Source organism: Astatotilapia calliptera, chromosome 3 (genome assembly GCF_964374335.1).
Source record: "Astatotilapia calliptera chromosome 3, fAstCal68.1, whole genome shotgun sequence".
NCBI classification, from domain to species: domain Eukaryota; kingdom Metazoa; phylum Chordata; class Actinopteri; order Cichliformes; family Cichlidae; genus Astatotilapia; species Astatotilapia calliptera.
In genome coordinates, this window is record NC_137424.1 from 11,490,264 (window position 1) to 11,508,551 (window position 18,288).

General features: G+C 42.0%; 2 protein-coding genes across 5 annotated transcripts in view; both read left to right on the plus strand.

The window, feature by feature from the left end:
• LOC113011589 (NACHT, LRR and PYD domains-containing protein 12-like) overlaps nucleotides 1–18,288 on the plus strand; it is a 534,299-nt gene that overhangs the window by 463,048 nt on the left and 52,963 nt on the right. The window contains exons 8-10 of one of the 4 annotated variants that reach the window (XM_080298058.1): nucleotides 2,126–2,302; nucleotides 3,461–3,634; nucleotides 4,310–6,561. In XM_080298058.1, the coding sequence (XP_080154184.1) occupies nucleotides 2,126–2,302; nucleotides 3,461–3,634; nucleotides 4,310–4,322 (364 nt within the window). In that variant the 3' untranslated portion in view covers nucleotides 4,323–6,561. The other 3 variants (XM_080298060.1, XM_080298059.1, XM_080298057.1) reach the window with 3 other exon arrangements.
• Nucleotides 1–18,288, plus strand: part of LOC113011575 (NACHT, LRR and PYD domains-containing protein 12-like) — a 374,200-nt gene that overhangs the window by 14,464 nt on the left and 341,448 nt on the right. The gene's annotated exons all lie outside the window — the stretch shown is intronic.

The following is an 18,288-nucleotide window of genomic DNA, read 5'->3' on the forward strand; positions in this document are numbered from 1 at the left end:
ACATCACCTCAAATTTTTACAGGTGTGTAATTGAGAGCTTGCTGACGAGCTGCATCACAGTTTGGTACGGAAGCTGCTCTGCCAGCAGCCGTAAATCGCTACAGAGGGTGGTGAAGGCAGCAGAGCACATCACTGGAACGAGGCTTCCTGCCATTCAGGACATTTATCTCCAGCGATGCCTCCGTAAAGCACACAGCATCATCAAGGACCACAGCCACCCAGCATATCAGCTGTTCTCCTTGTTACCATCTGGCAGATGTTACAGGAGCCTGTCTGCTCGGACTACAAGACTCAAAAACAGTTTTTACCACCAAGCCATTCGACACCTCAACCACAACACTTAAACACACACAACACAGCACTCAGAAGCTACCCTGCAGCTTCACAAGTACTCTGTTTAATCTGCACTGGTCACTCCACTTTATTGTTATTGATATTTATATTTAAAAGTGCAATACTGTGATTTTCTGCTGCTCATTCCTGTGCAATATCCCATCTGCCCTCCTGTCATATTTCTTTTCAAGATTTTCTTATTTAATCACTAGTGTACATATATTTATATTTATAGATACATATATATATATTTAGTCATCTTTTTTCTTTTATCATGTCTCTCTAATATTTGCTCCTCACTATTTTTCTATTTTCTGTATTATTTTATTTTATTTTATTATATTTTCTCCTACTGTATCATGCTGCTGAGTGACTGCAGCTCGTCAAACACATTCCATTGCAATGTTGACCCTGTGCTAACTTGCATATGACAAATAAAACTGATAGAAACTGATAAAAAACATTTCATCATATTTCCTCATAACCCTCTTTTTTCTGACCATTTGATCCCATTTTAATTTGCAATAAAGGATCCACAGAGTTTGGTGACAATAATGACAGTAGATGTTTGTGTGAAAGTGCTGGAAGCAAATGAGTGTGTGATGTTCTTTCAGTGTTGCACTTTGTAGACGCTCCCTGAGCACTGGTCTCACAGCCAGCTGCACATGGGCTGTATCCCAATTCAGGATCTGCAGCCTTAAAGTACGCAGCCTCACCGATCCTCAAGGGCCGCGTACTCAAAGACCGCTAAGGCCGGAAGTGCGAGGCTTGTGAAATGGGACGGTCTAGCCTCCGTTGCGCTGCCCAGGTTGCCTAGCAACCATGATACTAACAGCTGGAAACGTGTCATACAGCTTTGTTTGACAGAAATGAAGGAGAAAATCTTTTGTTCATTTTTTTGTTTGCTTCTACCTGAGGTTTGATCATTCTCTGTAAGATTAAGCTCAGCTATTGAACGGCGTATATTTTAAAGTAAAGGCTTTAAAACCAAGTTAGTACAAATGTCACATAACTTTGCCAACATGTGGCCAACAGTAATGTTTTAATGTTCTTCGTTATTAAACATTTACACATAAATAAGTGACATAATATTCAGTACTTACTTAAAGTTTACTCTTCGGGTGCCCCTCATCCGCCGTTTTTTTTTTCGGCAAAATTATCCACACCCACCACCGCGCTATGCATTCTGGGATATGTTGGGCCACGAAGTCTACACTGACACAGCCTTGAAATTCAGGGAAATGAAGGACGCATTTCAGGGCCGCATTTCGAGCAGCCTTTGAATTGGGACAGCCTTCAGCACGCCGCTGTGACGTAATCGGCCTTGAAATGCGTACTTTAAGGCTGCAGACCCTGAATTGGGATACAGCCATAGAGACCAGTGTTGTTAGTCCAGGTCAGAAGATGACTTGATGGAATGAAAATGAGCTTGTAGTTTGTCTGCTTTAATAATGTGACTGGAAAAAGGTGTTGGACTTCAAATATGTCCATTTCTTTCACACTTCACCTTTAAAAGTGAAGCCTTGTGGTTCCTGGAAGGAAAAACATGACTTTTTCAAGTCTTTGTCCTGTTTTTATGATAAATGTACGACTTTAATGTGAAACATTCAGAGTTTTTTCTCTTGTTGTGTTTGTTTGAAGCTGCTTCCTGTTGGCTTCAGCTGTTTGGAGTTTCCATTTTCTAAACTTCTACATTCTGAACCTTCTTCAGCTCTGAACAGATGATGAAACACTGAATGATTTCAAGCTCACACTTTGTCTAATAAACTTACATCTTTCATTCTTTATACAGATTGGTGAGCTGTGGTTTGTCAGAGATCAGCTGTGATTATCTGGCAGCAGCGCTGAAGTCCAACCCCTCCCATCTGAGAGAGCTGGAGCTGAGCTGCAACAACAAGCTGCAGGATTCAGGAGTGAAGCATCTGTGTGGTTTCCTGGAGAGTCCAGGGTGTGGACTTGAAACTCTGAGGTCAGTCAGCATGTTTTAGTTGTGCTGAGATGAATATGATGTGAAAGTTGTGCTGACACTAAACTGCAGACATCAGGCTGATATTATACTGATCCACACTGAGGATCTTCATGGTAAAGTCTGTTTTCTTCTTCTCTGGTTTAGTCCATTGACTGCAGCAGAACAATGTTCACATTTCAAACCTTCAAAGAAGAAGAAAAATCCTCCACTGGATAATTCACTGTGAAACTCTCCAACCCTTCATTCCACCTTAAAGTCTTTCTGACACTGAAATCCAAAGCAAAATGTGCGTTTGCTTTACAGACAGCAGTCCAACACAAACATACACACATCATCCAAAACACAGTCCAACATCCAAATCTCCTCCACTGCCAGCATGAATGATGGGAAAGAGAAGGAGGAACACTCTGACATTCAGGGTTAGAATGAGTTTCATGAAGCAGACTGTGAAGATCAAAGCTGCATTAGAAAGCTTACATGAATGAATGAGTGGACAGAAGTGGACAGAGATCATCTGAAGCACTTCAAAGGCTTTAAATCAGCACATTTCTCTTTATTCTTTATCAACTCTGTTAGTTTCTTTCAGTTTTCTGTGGAATGAAGCTAACAGCAGGCTAATAAGATGCTGACCAATAGGTTTCTATTAAAGGTTGTAATTTGTATGTGAAAAAGTGCAAACATAAGCCTTTAAAAAGTCCCAGTGGGTGCAGTCAAAGCAGTCCCTCAGTCCCAGTATAGAGTCTTTGGTCCAGACTGGAACAACTGTGTGCCCAGTTTGAGCTCTCTTCAGTCCTGTGACCTGACAGACCCAGAGGGGCCATCACATCACATTTAGAAGCTCCCCTAATGGAGCCACAACACATGTCCAATACTTAGTCTGTCTTGTTGGACCAGCTGGAAGAAATGATTCAAGGACTTAGTCACAGAACAGAGATTCAAATCTCCAAAATCCAACTGGCTGCATCAGGAAATATAGTCTGAAACTCTGCACAGTTTCCTGTTTGAAGCTGCTTCCTGTTGGCTTCAGCTGTTTGGAGTTTCCATTTTCTAAACTTCTACATTCTGAACCTTCTTCAGCTCTGAACAGATGATGAAACACTGAATGATTTCAAGCTCACACTTTGTTTAATAAACTTACATCTTTCATTCTTTATACAGATTGAGGGACTGTGGCTTGTCAGAGATCAGCTGTGATTATCTAGCAGCAGCACTGAAGTCCATCCCCTCCCATCTGAGACAGCTGGACCTGAGAGGAAACAACCTGAAGGATCCAGATGTGAAGCAGCTGTCTGATCTTCAGCAGAGTCCAGACTACAGACTGGAGACTCTGGTGTAAGTAGAGTGATGGAGTGAGTGGGTGGTGCTGTCAGCAGTATTGTACTAAACACAGTCAGTATGAAACAAAGATCCAGTGTTTCCTGTAAAGCTGCAGCTTCTCAGTGAAGCTGTGAGAGGAGAATGGTGACAGGCTTCAGGATTGGACACAAACACTTCCTGTTTCTGACCTTTATGGTCACCATAGTAACAGCTGTCACGCTCTGATCAAACACTGTCAACAGCCAATCATCTCTCTGAACAAAGCAGCACGCAGACCAATGACTGCATTCATTTCCAAGTTTAAAGCAGTGAAGAACACAGTCTGTAGGTGAGGAAGAATTTAGTGAGAGCAGATGTTTGGATGGAATTCCTCCAGTTAACAGCTGGAACCGTCCATCTGGATTGTTGGGCTTGTTGTTGGGGTTCCTACAGAGCTCAGAGTGGACACACCAAGGTTCTTCTAATGAATGAAAGTCCAAACTCAAACTAGGAGGGAAAAACATTGTCAGCAACTTCAATGAAAATCCAAAGATTAGAAAAAGTGAAGCAACAATGAGTCCTAGTACAGTCCCAGCACTGAAGTCCCTGCTGCTCTTTATACTGGATGTGCTGCATCACTGACTGACAGCTGATGAAGAGTCTCTGGAAACACTCGTTTATCTCCTCTGCTCTTCCTTCTTCTCTCTGCAGGTGGAGCTGGTGATGGTAAACAGGACGGTGTGTGTGCTGAGAGAGGAGGAGCTGTGTCCTGATGATCCAGAGAGGTTGAAGCAGCAGCAGCTTGTGTGTAGAGACGCTCTGACTGGGCCATGTTACTGGGAGGTGGAGAGGAGAGCTTCATCCAGCAGTGACTGACAGAGGAATGAGAAGAAGTGCAGATGACTGTCAGTGCTGCAGAGTGAACTGCTCTGAGAACAGCTCCACTGTCAGACACAATGTAGAGTCCAGCATCATCCCTGTGTGTCCCTCTGGATCTGACAGAGGATCATCAGTGTATCTGGACTGCTCTGCTGCTGCTCTGTCCTTCTACAGTCTCTGCACAGTCTCTGTCTGACTCTGGCTTCAGACCCTCATGGATCAAACTCACCTGGAAAGACTTTCAAACATCACTCAATAGATTTGAATACAGAATATATTTGATATATACTGTAGATGTACTGTAGAGTTGCAGTTTGTCACTTGTAAATACAGTCTGTGAGCAGCTATGAGCTGAAAGATCTTTCTAGAAACACGAAATGTTTTCACTCTTTTGTTTCTTTTTCATATATTTCCACAACATTAATATTGATCCCACCTGTCTCACCTGTTTCATGCTTTTATACATAATAACAGGACACGTGTGATCTGAGCGCTGCTGTGGTTGCTGTGCTGCACGTCTTCATTTAGATAACAGAGACATCTAGTGGTTCAGAGGGAGAACTGTGGCCTTTTGTTGTGGGCAGTCTGAGGTACACCTGTGCACTACTCATGATGTCAGATCAGCATCCTGATGTGGCACACCTGTGAGGTGGGATGGATTATCTCAATATAGCAGATGTGCCCACTACCACACATTTGGACTGATTTGTGACCACTGTTTGGGAGGGATGGTTATATTGTGTATCTGGAATGAATTTTAGGTCTCTACGTCCATCCCATTGGGAATGGGAGCAGTAACAAAGGTGTTGCGTTTATATTTTTGTTGAGTGTATTATAGATTAAGTGCCTGAGTTGTTAGGTGTGGATGATTAGATTATAGTTTATTGCACTAACAAGTTGTGCCTTGTTCTCAGATAGACAGCAAGTAGAGAGTGATATATGAAATGATGGGATGGAAGGAAGAAGAGAAGCAAAGAGTGATTCACAGGCAGAGTCTAGTTTATTTCTCATAGTTTTTGTTGCCTTATGGTTCCAAGCGCTGTCACCAATCTTTGCATTTTGTTATTATCTCATGACACTTGTTTAATCAGCTACCATCTCTCCTATGGACTTTTTAATGTCTACAGTCTCAGATCAACACAGCCCTGCCCTTCCCATATTAGATTCTTGATGAATGTGTGTTGTTGTTATTCAACCTGGTTCAATGTGCCCCTTTTTAACTTTGAGCACCCGCCCCTTTAAAGCTCTCTGCACGGCCCTGGATGGGACACTGCCTGGGAATACCAGGTGCTGTAAGCTTTTGCACTTCCACACACAAACTGCAGAGGGCACTTCTGCTCCTGCTTGTGCTTAGAGGCATGAGAAGTTAACATTTATGGGTGATAAAATCCTTTTTCTATATTTTTAACATGAGAATATCAGTTTTCCATCTTGTGTTCCAGAGTAATCGGACAAAAGACAAACGTAGAACAAGGAAAAAAGAGGCCAAGTGTCTCACCTATAAAACAAAATTACTGTTTTCTGAATAGTCTCACACAGATAAACATTTGCAGGGAATACCTTTTCCTTCAAAACAAACGTCACAGACTGTGTTTTTCTTTACTGATTGTATTTGAGTAGAAACTCAGATTAAAATGGCATCAGTGCTCATAAAATGATTTAACTGTAAAAGTAGGTGTGGTGGATCACTTTGCATAGATCTAGATAAAAGTGCTGTAAGCAAAGACTACAGTGGTCTTTGAGCAGCTGTTCCTATAATGTGAATCTGGGATAAAGGCACAGATTATTTGTTTGCCTTTGTTTCCTGGTTCTTTCTTTCTTATCCAAATGGAAAAAGAGAGCATAAAAGTACTGTTTACAAGCAGCTTATCTATCTCATTGTGCCCACTATCATAAAATCTTGGTTGACTGAGCACTGAGCCATCTACCACTCGAAATTGAACCTGTGTGGGACAACAACAAAGTCCAGTATACTAAGTTTCAGTAATGTGCAGTTTTTTCTGTGGAAGATGTAAATCTAAATAGATGTCCTATTGTATGCATAATATACCACTGAACTTTATAAAACAACTTCTAAAAGCAAATTTCGATTTATTTTAGATTTTCTCAAATCCAAACAGTGCTAAAAGCATGCACACAGTCAAATATTTTTCATACGAGGTGCTGAAGGTTCTGCAATGTTCTGTCAGTGCGCCCCAGGGCAGCTGTGGCTACAATGTAGCTGCCATTACCAGTGTGTGAATGTGTGTGTGAATGTGCGAATGACTGAATGTAGTGTAAAGCTCTTTGGGGTCCTTGGGGACTAAGTAAAGCGCTGTACAAATACAGGCCATTTACTGTGCGTGTGTTTATGCTCAAGTGTATGAATAAATTAGTCAGTTTTAAACAGTTGCAATTTAAACAGTAGAAGAGTGGCACTATATTTATATATTTATAAAGAATTTCAAACAACAATTAATTGATGCTCAAAGCAGGTTTATTTAATTAATATCCAGATTTCCAATTAGTTCCCAATTCATTCAGCAGCAAATCACATCACCAGTCACTTCAAGGCTGTATGTATTATTGTAAGGTAGACCCTACAATAATACATACAGAGAACCCAACAATCATATGACCCCCCATGAGCAAGCACTTTGGCGACAGTGGGAAGGAAAAACTCCCTTTTTACAGGAAGAAACCTCCGGCAGAACCAGGCTCAGGTCGGGGCGGCCATCTGCTGTGACCGGTTGGGGTGAGAGAAGGAAGACCCCCCCCCCTCTGTCCCCTTCTGGCTGCCTCTGCCTCAATTTTATCCCACAACTTAGACATTCACATTATTCACACTCTCATTACACATACATATAGGATCTTGGGGGTGGGCACAATCACGGAGTCCAAATTACCATCAGGGTGTATACCTCACCCCTGACGTCGTTGCCCACCTCTCAATTTTAAATACACTTAGTCATTGAGGGCTAGCAGGAGGGACTATGCGCTTACCTGCTGCTCCTTGGCAGGTAGCTCCATGCCCTCCTGGGTTTTTTGCACCTTAGAACACATATGCATCAACACTACAATGAGCGGGTGGAGGGAGGTTTGGAGTCTTCTCCCACCCCCATTCTCTGCGGCCTGCTGGAGCAGGGGGGCTAGGAGGAGTTGGCCGTCCGACTGCGGTCTGGGGTGTGGGGCCTCCCTGCTGCTGCGGAGTCGGGGTGGTCTGCCTCTCCCCACCGCAGGGAAAAGGGTAACACCACCTGGGTCTGGGTGCAATTCCCCCCTCCAGGGGCAAGGGTACCTAGACCCGGTTTGTAGAGTACGCTTGGGGAGTGTGATTGTGTGTACAGCGTCTCTTTATGTCTGTCTCCACGTTGGTTGAGTGTGGAGTGAGTGCATATGAGAGCATGAGGGTGGGAATGGATGTTTGTGTCTGTGTGTGCCTGTATGTCTGTGTCTATATGTCAGGTTGGGTATCAGACGCCACCTCTCTGGGGACACCTCAGGCCCTCCAAGGTTTGGAGGCCTATCTCCACCCACCACCACTTCCCCTGCCGGTGGCGGACTCCCTCAGGTGTCGGTGTGTTGGTGGTTCTTTGTGTCTGGGGGTGGGCGTCCGGGTACACACCGGCTCACTCCTTGGCGGCCGCTTGTCGGGGCCTGGGGCCTGGGGCTCGCTCGGGCCCCTTTGGAGGTGGGGTGCCCCCGGCCTCTCGGCCTGGGGCTCGGTCACTCAGGCACAGCTGGGGGCCGGCGGAGCTCACGGGCGCGTCACTGCAACTCCCCCTGACTTCTGCTCCGCTGGGCGAGCCCTCATCTGGGACTCTCCTCAGCTCTTACTGGAACAGTGGCGCGGCTGCCCCTCTGTTGGTCTTCCATGGTCTCTTGTGTTCTGGGGGCCTCTGGATGTCTGGAGTTTTGATCTCCTCCATACCCGCTTCACACCCTGGAGGACGGGGCTGTGGCCCCCCCACACTCCCTAGCAGATCATTACATGGAGAAACCTTTGGAATGCAAGCATGCTGATCCACACAGGTATGCACACATGGGTATTCACAGACGCGGACTAAAGCTTTCTTGGCTGCTGCCTCAAAGCACACTGTGCGCTGTCTATCTTGCGTGCTGCACAATATCGTTTATTATTTAGTAACTATTGATATCTATGACTAGCTAGTTTATTGTGATGGTGCTTTGTTTTCTCTATTATTATGTTGCTCTTTGTTGTTTGCTGTCTCCTCTGTTTGTTTTTTTTGTTTGTTTGTTTTTTTCTCCATACAGGTGACCCAGGAGTTTTTTTTGTTTTTTTTTCTCTCTCTTCCCCCCCCTTCTCACCGTCTCTTCTCCCCTTTGGTTTTCTTTCTTTCTCTCCCCCTCTTTCTCTCATTCATTCCCCCTGTCCTATTTATTAAAAAAAAAAAAAAAAAAAAAACTCCTGGGAAGGAAAGGATGAACTGAAGCTCTGCCATCACGTAATGTCGCATACTGCTGTTTCTGATGTCATTTAAAAAGAAAAAAAAAAAAAAAAGAGAGAAGGAAGACGTTTGTTGTAGGTCTGATTGAAGGACTGATGTGATGGTAAGTTGTCTGCTGCTCCGCTTTGAATATTGAGAGATTAGTTGATGGATTTCAAGCCAAATTGTGCCCAAGTTTAAGACCACATTCATTGGTTGTTTTTGTTGATGTTATTGTTTTGGGCTTTTTTTCCACAAGAATTTCTAGCTCCCCTAAAATTCTGGCCACCCAAACGATGATTGCTGCTGAGAGAGCACAAGGTTTTGTCCCCCTGTACTATTCATGTCCGTGCAGGGGGTTCTCCTTGAGAGGCCAGGGTCAAAAAAGGGATGCTTCAGAACCTCCGAGGGTGTTATGCGCTGATTTGCATCCAAGGCCAACATTTCTTTGATTAGCCTTACAAATAATGTTTGGCCATTTTCCAGTCCTCGCCTAACTTTCAGCAGTTGTTCGAGGTCATCGAGACGCTTAAGTTTTATATATCGAGTTTCCTTGGATCGATAATCTGTCTCGTATTGAAATTGTTCTTGGGTCTTAAATGTCCAGCGCTGTTCGTTGTGGTTATCCTCGATGAAATAGCTGTCAGTGTACAAGCCAGACTCTAGGAGATGATCTGGTAGCTGACCCTGAGTTTCAATTATGAATTTCAAAACGTCATAATCGTCTTCCCCAGGATAGAGAGGCACCCCTGTAGCAAGCTCCACAGCTACCAGCCCCAGAGACCACATGTCAATTGCTTCATCATATGGAGTGCCAAGCATAATCTCAGGTGCACAATAACCAATTGTCCCCACACAGTCACCAGGAATCACTGCAGAGGTGTTACATGCGATGCCAAAGTCTATAAGTTTGACTCTGACTTGAGACTCACTGCGGTTCACAACCATGATGTTGACAGGTTTGAGGTCAGCATGCACTATTCCCACAGAACCCAGGTGGAACAGAGCATTTGCGAGCTGATGCAAAATTGGCCTGATTTCTCTCATTGGGAGACCTTGGTTATTCCGGTCCCCTATGTAGTCTGACAGGCTTTGGTCGAGGAGTTCGAAATTCAAGCAAATGCGCTCTCCATCGAGGAAATAGCCGTTCCATTCGACAGTGTTGCACCTGTCTGGATCCAAGCATCTCTGTCTGGATCCAGTTTTGCCTGGAGCAGAATTTCAGGGTCGCTCTTGTTGACTTTAATAGCAACAGTTTGGTTCTTTTTTGTATCGCGACATTTCGTTACAACACCAAAGCTTCCTTCTCCAAGGAAAGCCTCCACCATGTGGTGATCTCCCAAAATGGTCCCTTTAGATATTCCAAGCTCATCTGAGCCGAAGGATGGGTTGGCTGACATGGTGTAATGTGTCTGTTTGCGCTGTGGATTGGTGAGAAACAAAACTGAACTTGTTTTGGTTTCTCTCGTAAATTGCTCTCAAAACTTCTCGAAAGGGTTTTAGTTGCTGCAGGTCAACGTCCGTTAAGCATAAAGTAACAGGTGAGCGCTCCTATTTATGGGTTTTGGGATCAAAGCAAAGTTATGATGTCAGAAAGGTTCAAAGCAAAGTTACCGCGTCACAAGCGATCGAAGCGATTCTAATATGTGCGCATGCGCACATATGAGAAGCGATCGAAGGGATTCTCATATGTGCGCATGCGCACACGTGCTTGTTTGTGTAATATTGTTCACACTAAACTTGACCCTAATCAATTTAATATCAGTCAATCAAAGAAAATGTTAGTTTTGGAAAATTTTAAAATGACATAACTGACAGTTAAAACATTTTTTGTTCATGTATTTGTATTTGTATTGTCTTCGGGGTTTTTTTTGCATACCATGTCAAGCTTTTCTGTATATAGTCATGTCGTAGATTTCGGAGCAAACAAGAAATTGAATTGGATTTTAATATTGCAGTGCTTGGATTTCGGATTTGGTGCTTAAAACGTCTTGAAACTGTAACCGTATTTCATTCACCACAAATAACTATCTGATTGAATAGTTTTCTTATCAGATAGAGAAATAAAACGAGTCGCAAAGTCTAAAAGCAACATTTCTCTGCCTGGGCTGTACCTCTGCACGTTAGTCTGTTTCAATGTGTGACCCCTCACCCCCTCCCTGATCAGTCGGGGGTGAATGCGCTAATGTGCCTGGAGGCCGTTTTAATGAGTGTTTGCTGGAAAACAAAAAATACAAGAAGGATTTGTACGTTTTCACAACGGGGGAGTTTGCGTAAGTACTAGTAGATAATTTTCTCGAGTGTGTACGTTACACATGTTATTTGTTTAAAATTGGTATTATTATTTTGCTAGCTAGCAAACTCGCGGGATAAAGGATTGAAGTGCACTCAGTGCGATACAATATGGTGCCGCTATTCTAACAGTTAGTTATTGCAGGGTAACTTGTAGAATATGCTGTGAATTAAACCAAGATTACACAGCAGTAGCAGTAATACGAGTTACTTCCCTCAAGTGAAGAGAAGGGTCTGGCTGCAGCCACTGTGGAGCTCCACAGTAACCGGATACACGTGACCTCCACACTAACCGGAAACACGTGACCTCCACAGTAGCCGGAAGCACGCATGGATACCGTGGAAGTCTTGCAAGTTGATCACAAAGGTTGGTTAAGTCTTTCTTAAATAAATTTGCCGTTAGTGATTTTATAATTCTAGGAATTGTCTAGTTTTCTTACAATGATCATGTTGCCACTTATTTAGCGTTACAATTTATTTTAATGTTTTTTCATCGTGCTCCATGGCAGAGAAACACACAAATATGCTTTTTCCTGGGCCTGGTTTAAGTAAGAGAGCTGGATTAACGGCTTCTGTGGGCGAGAAGAAGCAAAAACCACATTTTGCATTAGAGTATGATTTATTGTTGGCGTCAGAGATGCAAAATAACGAATACTTCAATACTGTACTTAAGTAGAATTTTCTGGTATCTTTACTTTACTGCTGTACTTTTTTGTGCCTACTGTATACTTCTTTATACTTCTACTTCTCACATTTTAGCACGCGTATCTGTACTTTGTAATCTGTACATTTGTAAATCAGCCCCCCACACGCGTGCTTTGGACGCAAGATTACTTCAAAATTTTGTACATAAATTATATTTTAGACCCTGTACTTCTTACTTCGACTTGACTAAAAAGTCGAGTCAGTGCTGTCTAAACAGAGGTATCTAAACTGTAGTAAGGAACGTGTGTACTTGTGACACCTTTGGTTAGCGTCAACACTGTAAATTTCGTCACAAACAGATTTATATATTTATCAATACTTCTATTCGTCATTCTTTTCTGTACAGCTTTTTTATTGCCCAGATTTTAGTTAGCCCCTGTTCAATTGACTGTTATATGTCAATAGAAACATGTCTCACAGATTAAAGTGTCTTTTAAAATATTTGTGGGGGTTTTTTCAAGGATTTTCTTCCCAAATCTATTACATGCCAACTGTAAATTGTTATTTCTGCTAAATCCTTAACTTAAATGTATATATGGTGTTTATCTGTTTCTCTCTCTGTTTTAGATGCACACATCAATCTGGAATTCGGGCTTAAAGCCAGAATTGCAGGACACTTTCACCGCCCTGTCTGTAAGATTACAATCATATGGCGTGGGGATATGGCAAGGCATTTATTGTCTTGTCAGCATTCTTCAATACCAGGTCAGCCACCATTATCAGGACTGCTCCCCGCTGAACTCTCCGAGGAGACCCGTATTCCTCCGGCAGTACTCTTCGAGGAGCCCCGTTTCCCCCCCAAGGTTTTGTCTTCGGTATCTGAACCATTTTCTGAGTCTTTGTTAGAACATTCATTGGCTCTACCCTCTGTGTTCAATAAAACTGCAGCTGATGGAAAGTCCATGAAAATGACATGCCTCACTGTGGCCTTACTCTTCGTAGCTCTGGCAAGCTATTTGCACACTGGAGAGAGGAAGCCAAAGCTGTGCTTGAAGGACAACACGTGCTCATTTTCAGACTGAAAAAGCGCAAGTTCCAGGAAGGCAGTCAGGTCAGTATTCAATTTAAACAGTAGTGTAATTACATGGTTAGTGAAATTTGAATAACTGTTAAAAAACTGTTCTGCAACAGAGAAATAACTATGTTTTCATCCCCATTTGCCTGACACAGGAGCCAGCAGTTGTTGAAGATCTGCGTCCTGCTGTGCACTGGGTTGTCCAAAATAAGGCACTTTTCCGTGGACATGTAACAATGCCCAAATATCTGTCCTTAAATCAAGGGGACCAGCAGAGGGTCTTAAGAGACATGTCAGAGGAAGAAGACACTGGAGCAAGGGACTTGTTCCTCTTTGTTTTTCAGTTTGCAGAGGACATGGAGCTCTTTTTGAAAGCATGTGCTGATGAGCAGGGGCTAAGGGTCAGTGCTATGTTTGACATGTAATAGACAAATGAAGGCACTGGCTGTGTTTGTTTGTTTAATATGTTGTTGTTGTTTTTTTGTTTTGTTTTTTGCGTAGTACAAAATTCCAATTAAACTTATTTCAAAATGTTGTTCACTTTATTCTGTGTCCATACTTATAATAAAGGATTACAGTGTAACAGCATTAAATGTAAATGTAACAGCATTTTTTTTAAACTTGTAATTTCAAAATAAAAAGCTTATTGTTGATATTAACAGTAAAGAATTGCAATCAATAATATTTTTATACATTTTAAACATTAACACTCTGGGCTCTATCCTGGCCATCTGTGGACACGTCACTTATTCTTTTTTTTGACTACTGCACTGCAGTGGACCAAAAGAATGACACGGGTTTGATCTTAAGGATCTAATAGTTGTGTGTGTTGTGCATGACATTGCCACACAAATATGTATTTGCAAGATAGAGTAGAATAAATTATGACGCATGAAATATTACATAGGCTGCAGTGAATTTCTGTTGATACAGCCTATTGAGCTTTGAGTTTCCCAGTCAAACTTAGCTTTGAAGCACCTGCTAAAAACACTTTTACTCTTGTACATTTCAAAACAAGACACCATAGCCAAAATATTAACAAAATATATATTATTAAAAAATTCAAAGCTGCAGCACATACAGCAACAAACACCGTTAGTAAATGTGTCCTGGAGTTTATGCAGGTGCAGAAAGTGCTGCTGCTGTAAGTAAGCCTAACAGCTTCCAGATCACTTATTTTTCTGGAAAGATGGTAGGAAGGGCATCACTGCTCATTTCTACAGTCTCCCAGATCTTGGAATACAATCCCTTTGTACCATGAAACCACTTCGCAGTACTAGGATTCCACTAAAACCTATAAAGAGAGTGATCCTGGAAGAAATGGGGCACACACTAGTGACCTCAACAATTGCAAGACAGCCTTTTCCCCGATGCTCAGATACAATTTTGATTTTGATGAAAAGGACTGGTGCTATTTTAAAGAGTCACGTCGGCAAAAGTAGATAAATGTTTTAAGAAATATACATTTTATAGCATTTTGTGAACATACACAAAAAGTGGCCATTTTTGGCAACAAACAAGCTGAGAGAGAGTTTTATATTTTTGGCTCTCCTTGAACAAAAATAATAGTGCATAATAATCAATGTTGATGTTAATCAATTAGATGTCCCAGACACTACTATTACTAATACAGCAGCCCCTCGTTTATCGCTGGTGTTACGTTCAAAAAATAACCCGCGGTAGGTGAAATCCACGAAGTAGCCAACTTTATTTTTTACAATTATTATAGATGTTAAGACTGTAAAACCCCTCACTACATGCTTTATACACTTTTCTCAGACAGGCATGAACATTTTCACACTTTTCTCTTTTGTTTAAACACTCTTAGAGTTCAAACCTTCGTAGAAACATGACTCCAGTATCATGGAATGAAACCTGAAGGTGCATTTGAGGGTGCAAAACGTTTCGTCGGCATTGTTGTGTTTGTTTGGGAGAAAACGTACAAACATACAGTGCAGCACTTCAGAGTTACACTGCTAGCGATCGAAGATTTATGTAAATTCGACAAGCTAAAGGCATTCTGTACTGTACAGCAGGAGTCCCCAACCTTTTTGCACCACAGACCACTTTAATGTCAGACAATATTTTCAGGGAACGACCTTTAAGGTGTCGTGGATAAATACAACAAAAGAATAAAAAAAAGAAACTGTGGTATTTTGTAAATATAATAATAAACGTGACTTGAGCTGTGCGCCAACAACAATGACAGTGACATCCTCCTCTCTGCTTCTTAACGCTCTCTGGTCGCTATGGTAACGCGTAAATAGTTCTTTCAAAATAAGACACACAACTACAACCATACATTTCACACCGGAGGATCAACTCTCGCGGAACGGTACCAAAAGACTCACGAACCGGGACTGGTCCGTGGGCCTATTAGGGACCGCTCCTGTACAGGAGACACTGGACTAGATTGATTGACAATGGTCTACAGCAATCAGAACGCACAACGCGATGTGCTGTAAAAAAAAAAAAAAAATCAGCGAAACAGCAAGTGTCACTTTTGTGCCACGAACAATTTAGGGGAATTTTTATGAACAAACCCAGAGTGTTAAAAAAAAACCACACTTAAAACCATTTTTATTTCTCAGCAGCATCAATAGTAACAAAAACGCAATTTAGTTTTCGCTGTCAAAGTCGATTTAACTGAAGTTACGTGTTTCCGGTTACTGTGGAGGTCCACAGTGGCTGCAGCCAGGTGCTCTTGCAAGTGAAAGCGTTAAACGTTAGCCCGATGCTTAACTAGCCAACGTCAGGCTTTCTGATTGAAGGCTAAAAGCGACGTTGTCACCAAGTAAACAGAATATTGATGATATTTTTGTGTATCGCTGCAGCCTTTTCAAGTATTAACCTGGTGTCTTTGGGAACAGCTTAGGGGGAAATGACGGTAATATGACTGAACCATATGGGAACAAAGAATAGGCACTTTTTTGTGCTACCGAAGTTTCCTCGCTTTCATTCAAAATCTGTTTATCATTAAACAATTGAAACATGATGGCTTCAAGCTGACATTGAGGCCTGTGGGGCACTATCAGCCACTGAGACAGTAGACAAGTGACTATTTCACACTTTAAGGCTGCCTGTTTATTTAAGGGAGATGAACATTATAACTGTACATAATAATATCAATGATGATAGATTAAATAAATGGGTTTTTGAAAGACGCTTGTGCATTTTTAAAGTCTAAAGTGTTGAATTGATCTGAGTATGTCATCTGTTCAAAGCCTCTCCCAGTCAGTGCTGTTCTCTATGCCTGTCTTACTCTACATGATGTTATTAGCACAAACACTTTAAAGGTGATAATTAGGTCTACAGCAATAACACAGACTGCAATGTAGTTAAGCGTCTTACAGTTAGTTTTGAATGAATGAACTTAAAAAACAACAAGCAAAGATCTGTCTCCTCCTGTTTTTTGTGTCACATAAGAAAGAAGCATCAATATCTGATGAGAAGACTTATTATTAATTTGGCCTTTCACGTGGTCTTACTCAGGTGATGCGAAGTGAAATATGCATCCTTTTTATGGTAATGTGCTGGAAAATGTTGAAAATGGACATTAAACGTGCTCACAAAGTGCTTGAATTTGACCCTGAAAGGCGTATGAAGCCAGAAAAAGTCACACTTGGAGTAAAAACCTCTCATAGCAAGTTAATCATATTCAATTGATTTGATGCTTTCAGCACAAAATTTAGCCACACAGTCAGGACAGCGTCTGATTTACCTTCATCGGTAAACGTGTTTATGCAGTACATAGTAACAGTGTGGCTGAGTCCTCTGGTTCAAATCAGTTCCAGTACATTTGGAGATGTAAGTCTTAACCTTTCACATGCATCGGGAAGGAAAAAACATTTAATCTTCACAGTACTGCCGAAGTGCAGCGATACATTGTGAAGTGCACATTTCCATTTCTCATACAGTACCGAGCAAAAGTCTTGAACCACCCCCTTATTTTTTCGTGTTTTGCCAGGTCAGTCTGTGTTAACGGTGTTATTAACTGCATTCTTCAACTAAAGAAGTGAGAACAAATGATGTGGGCTTTTGTTTTTTTGCAATAGGCTGCAAGTAAATGTGTACAGATACAATTTAAAATTGGTTCTTTGTTAAGTTTTCTGGTCCTTTCCATGACTTAGGTGTCTGTTTATGTTTGAATGTTTCAGAGATTAGTGTGAAGGGTCTTAACAGACAAAAAGTGGTCAAATACAAGCCCTGGATTAAAAATCAGAAACACTTTAAAAAGCCTGGAGAGCTATTCCTTAATACCACTTTAAAGATTACAGGGAAGTCCGGATCCCTGGAAGCAAATGAGGGATGGCTCAAGACTTTTGCACAGTGCTGTACATGTCATGTTCCCTGTTTTATAGCTCAGCTCAAACTGACACGTTCTCACTAACTGCTTCTCATTTTCTCCACAGTGAACTTTGACCACTTCCAGATACTGCGGGCCATCGGGAAAGGAAGCTTTGGAAAGGTAATGCAGCCTCCATTTTTCACGCCACTTGTATATTGTTTGCCCTTAATTACCCACCACGGTCGTCATCTCTAAAGAATCAGTGCAAGCGAAGCGAAATGTGCTGGGATTACACTTTAGTTCTCGTGTGCTGCTGTTATTTAATAACAGTTATAAATGCAGCTTATGTAATTATTTCTATAAAGTCAGTTAGAGGAGAGCCGATTTCTATTTCATCTCACGCAATCTAGGTGGGAATTTTGACCCCACGTCTCAATTTAATTACACAGCACATTGAACGTCTGGATGAGACTTCAGTAATGAATTCAGGACTGTGTGTGTGTGTGAGATACACAATTGGGGCTGCAGAGATTGGAATAGTTTACCTTCATTTTAAATATCACTGCCCTGTGCACATTGTCGGCTTTAAAATTCAAACTTAAAGAGTTTGTAAGTAAACTGGCTGAGATGAGACAGACGATGCACCGGGTCCTCGTCTGAGTGCTTTCAGTTGTGCTGTCTCTCTTACCCAGCCATGCACACACAGACACTGTGCTACACTTACACAGTGAGACAGATGCTCACAGAGACGTCCAGATACATTTTGTCCTCGCTGGAGGTCATCTTGTGTTTTTTGGCCCACTGTGGCCTCACACCGAGCTCCTGCTGTTTTTTGAACACTTTAACAGCACCAGTCTTTAGCTTCCTGTTGAACACACTTAAGTGGTCACTCACTTCCTGAGCCCTGGGCAATAAGAGACGTTTTGTGTTTTATAATTTATTGATATGTTTGATCCTTTCTGAGCTGCGTTAATGAAGCAGTCATTAGAGCACCATGTCCGCTATAATAGTTCTGTAGTTTGATGCTTGAGTCGTTGCAGACTTGTTGAAACTCCCTCACCCGTCAAAGCAGCGTCTTTGTTAT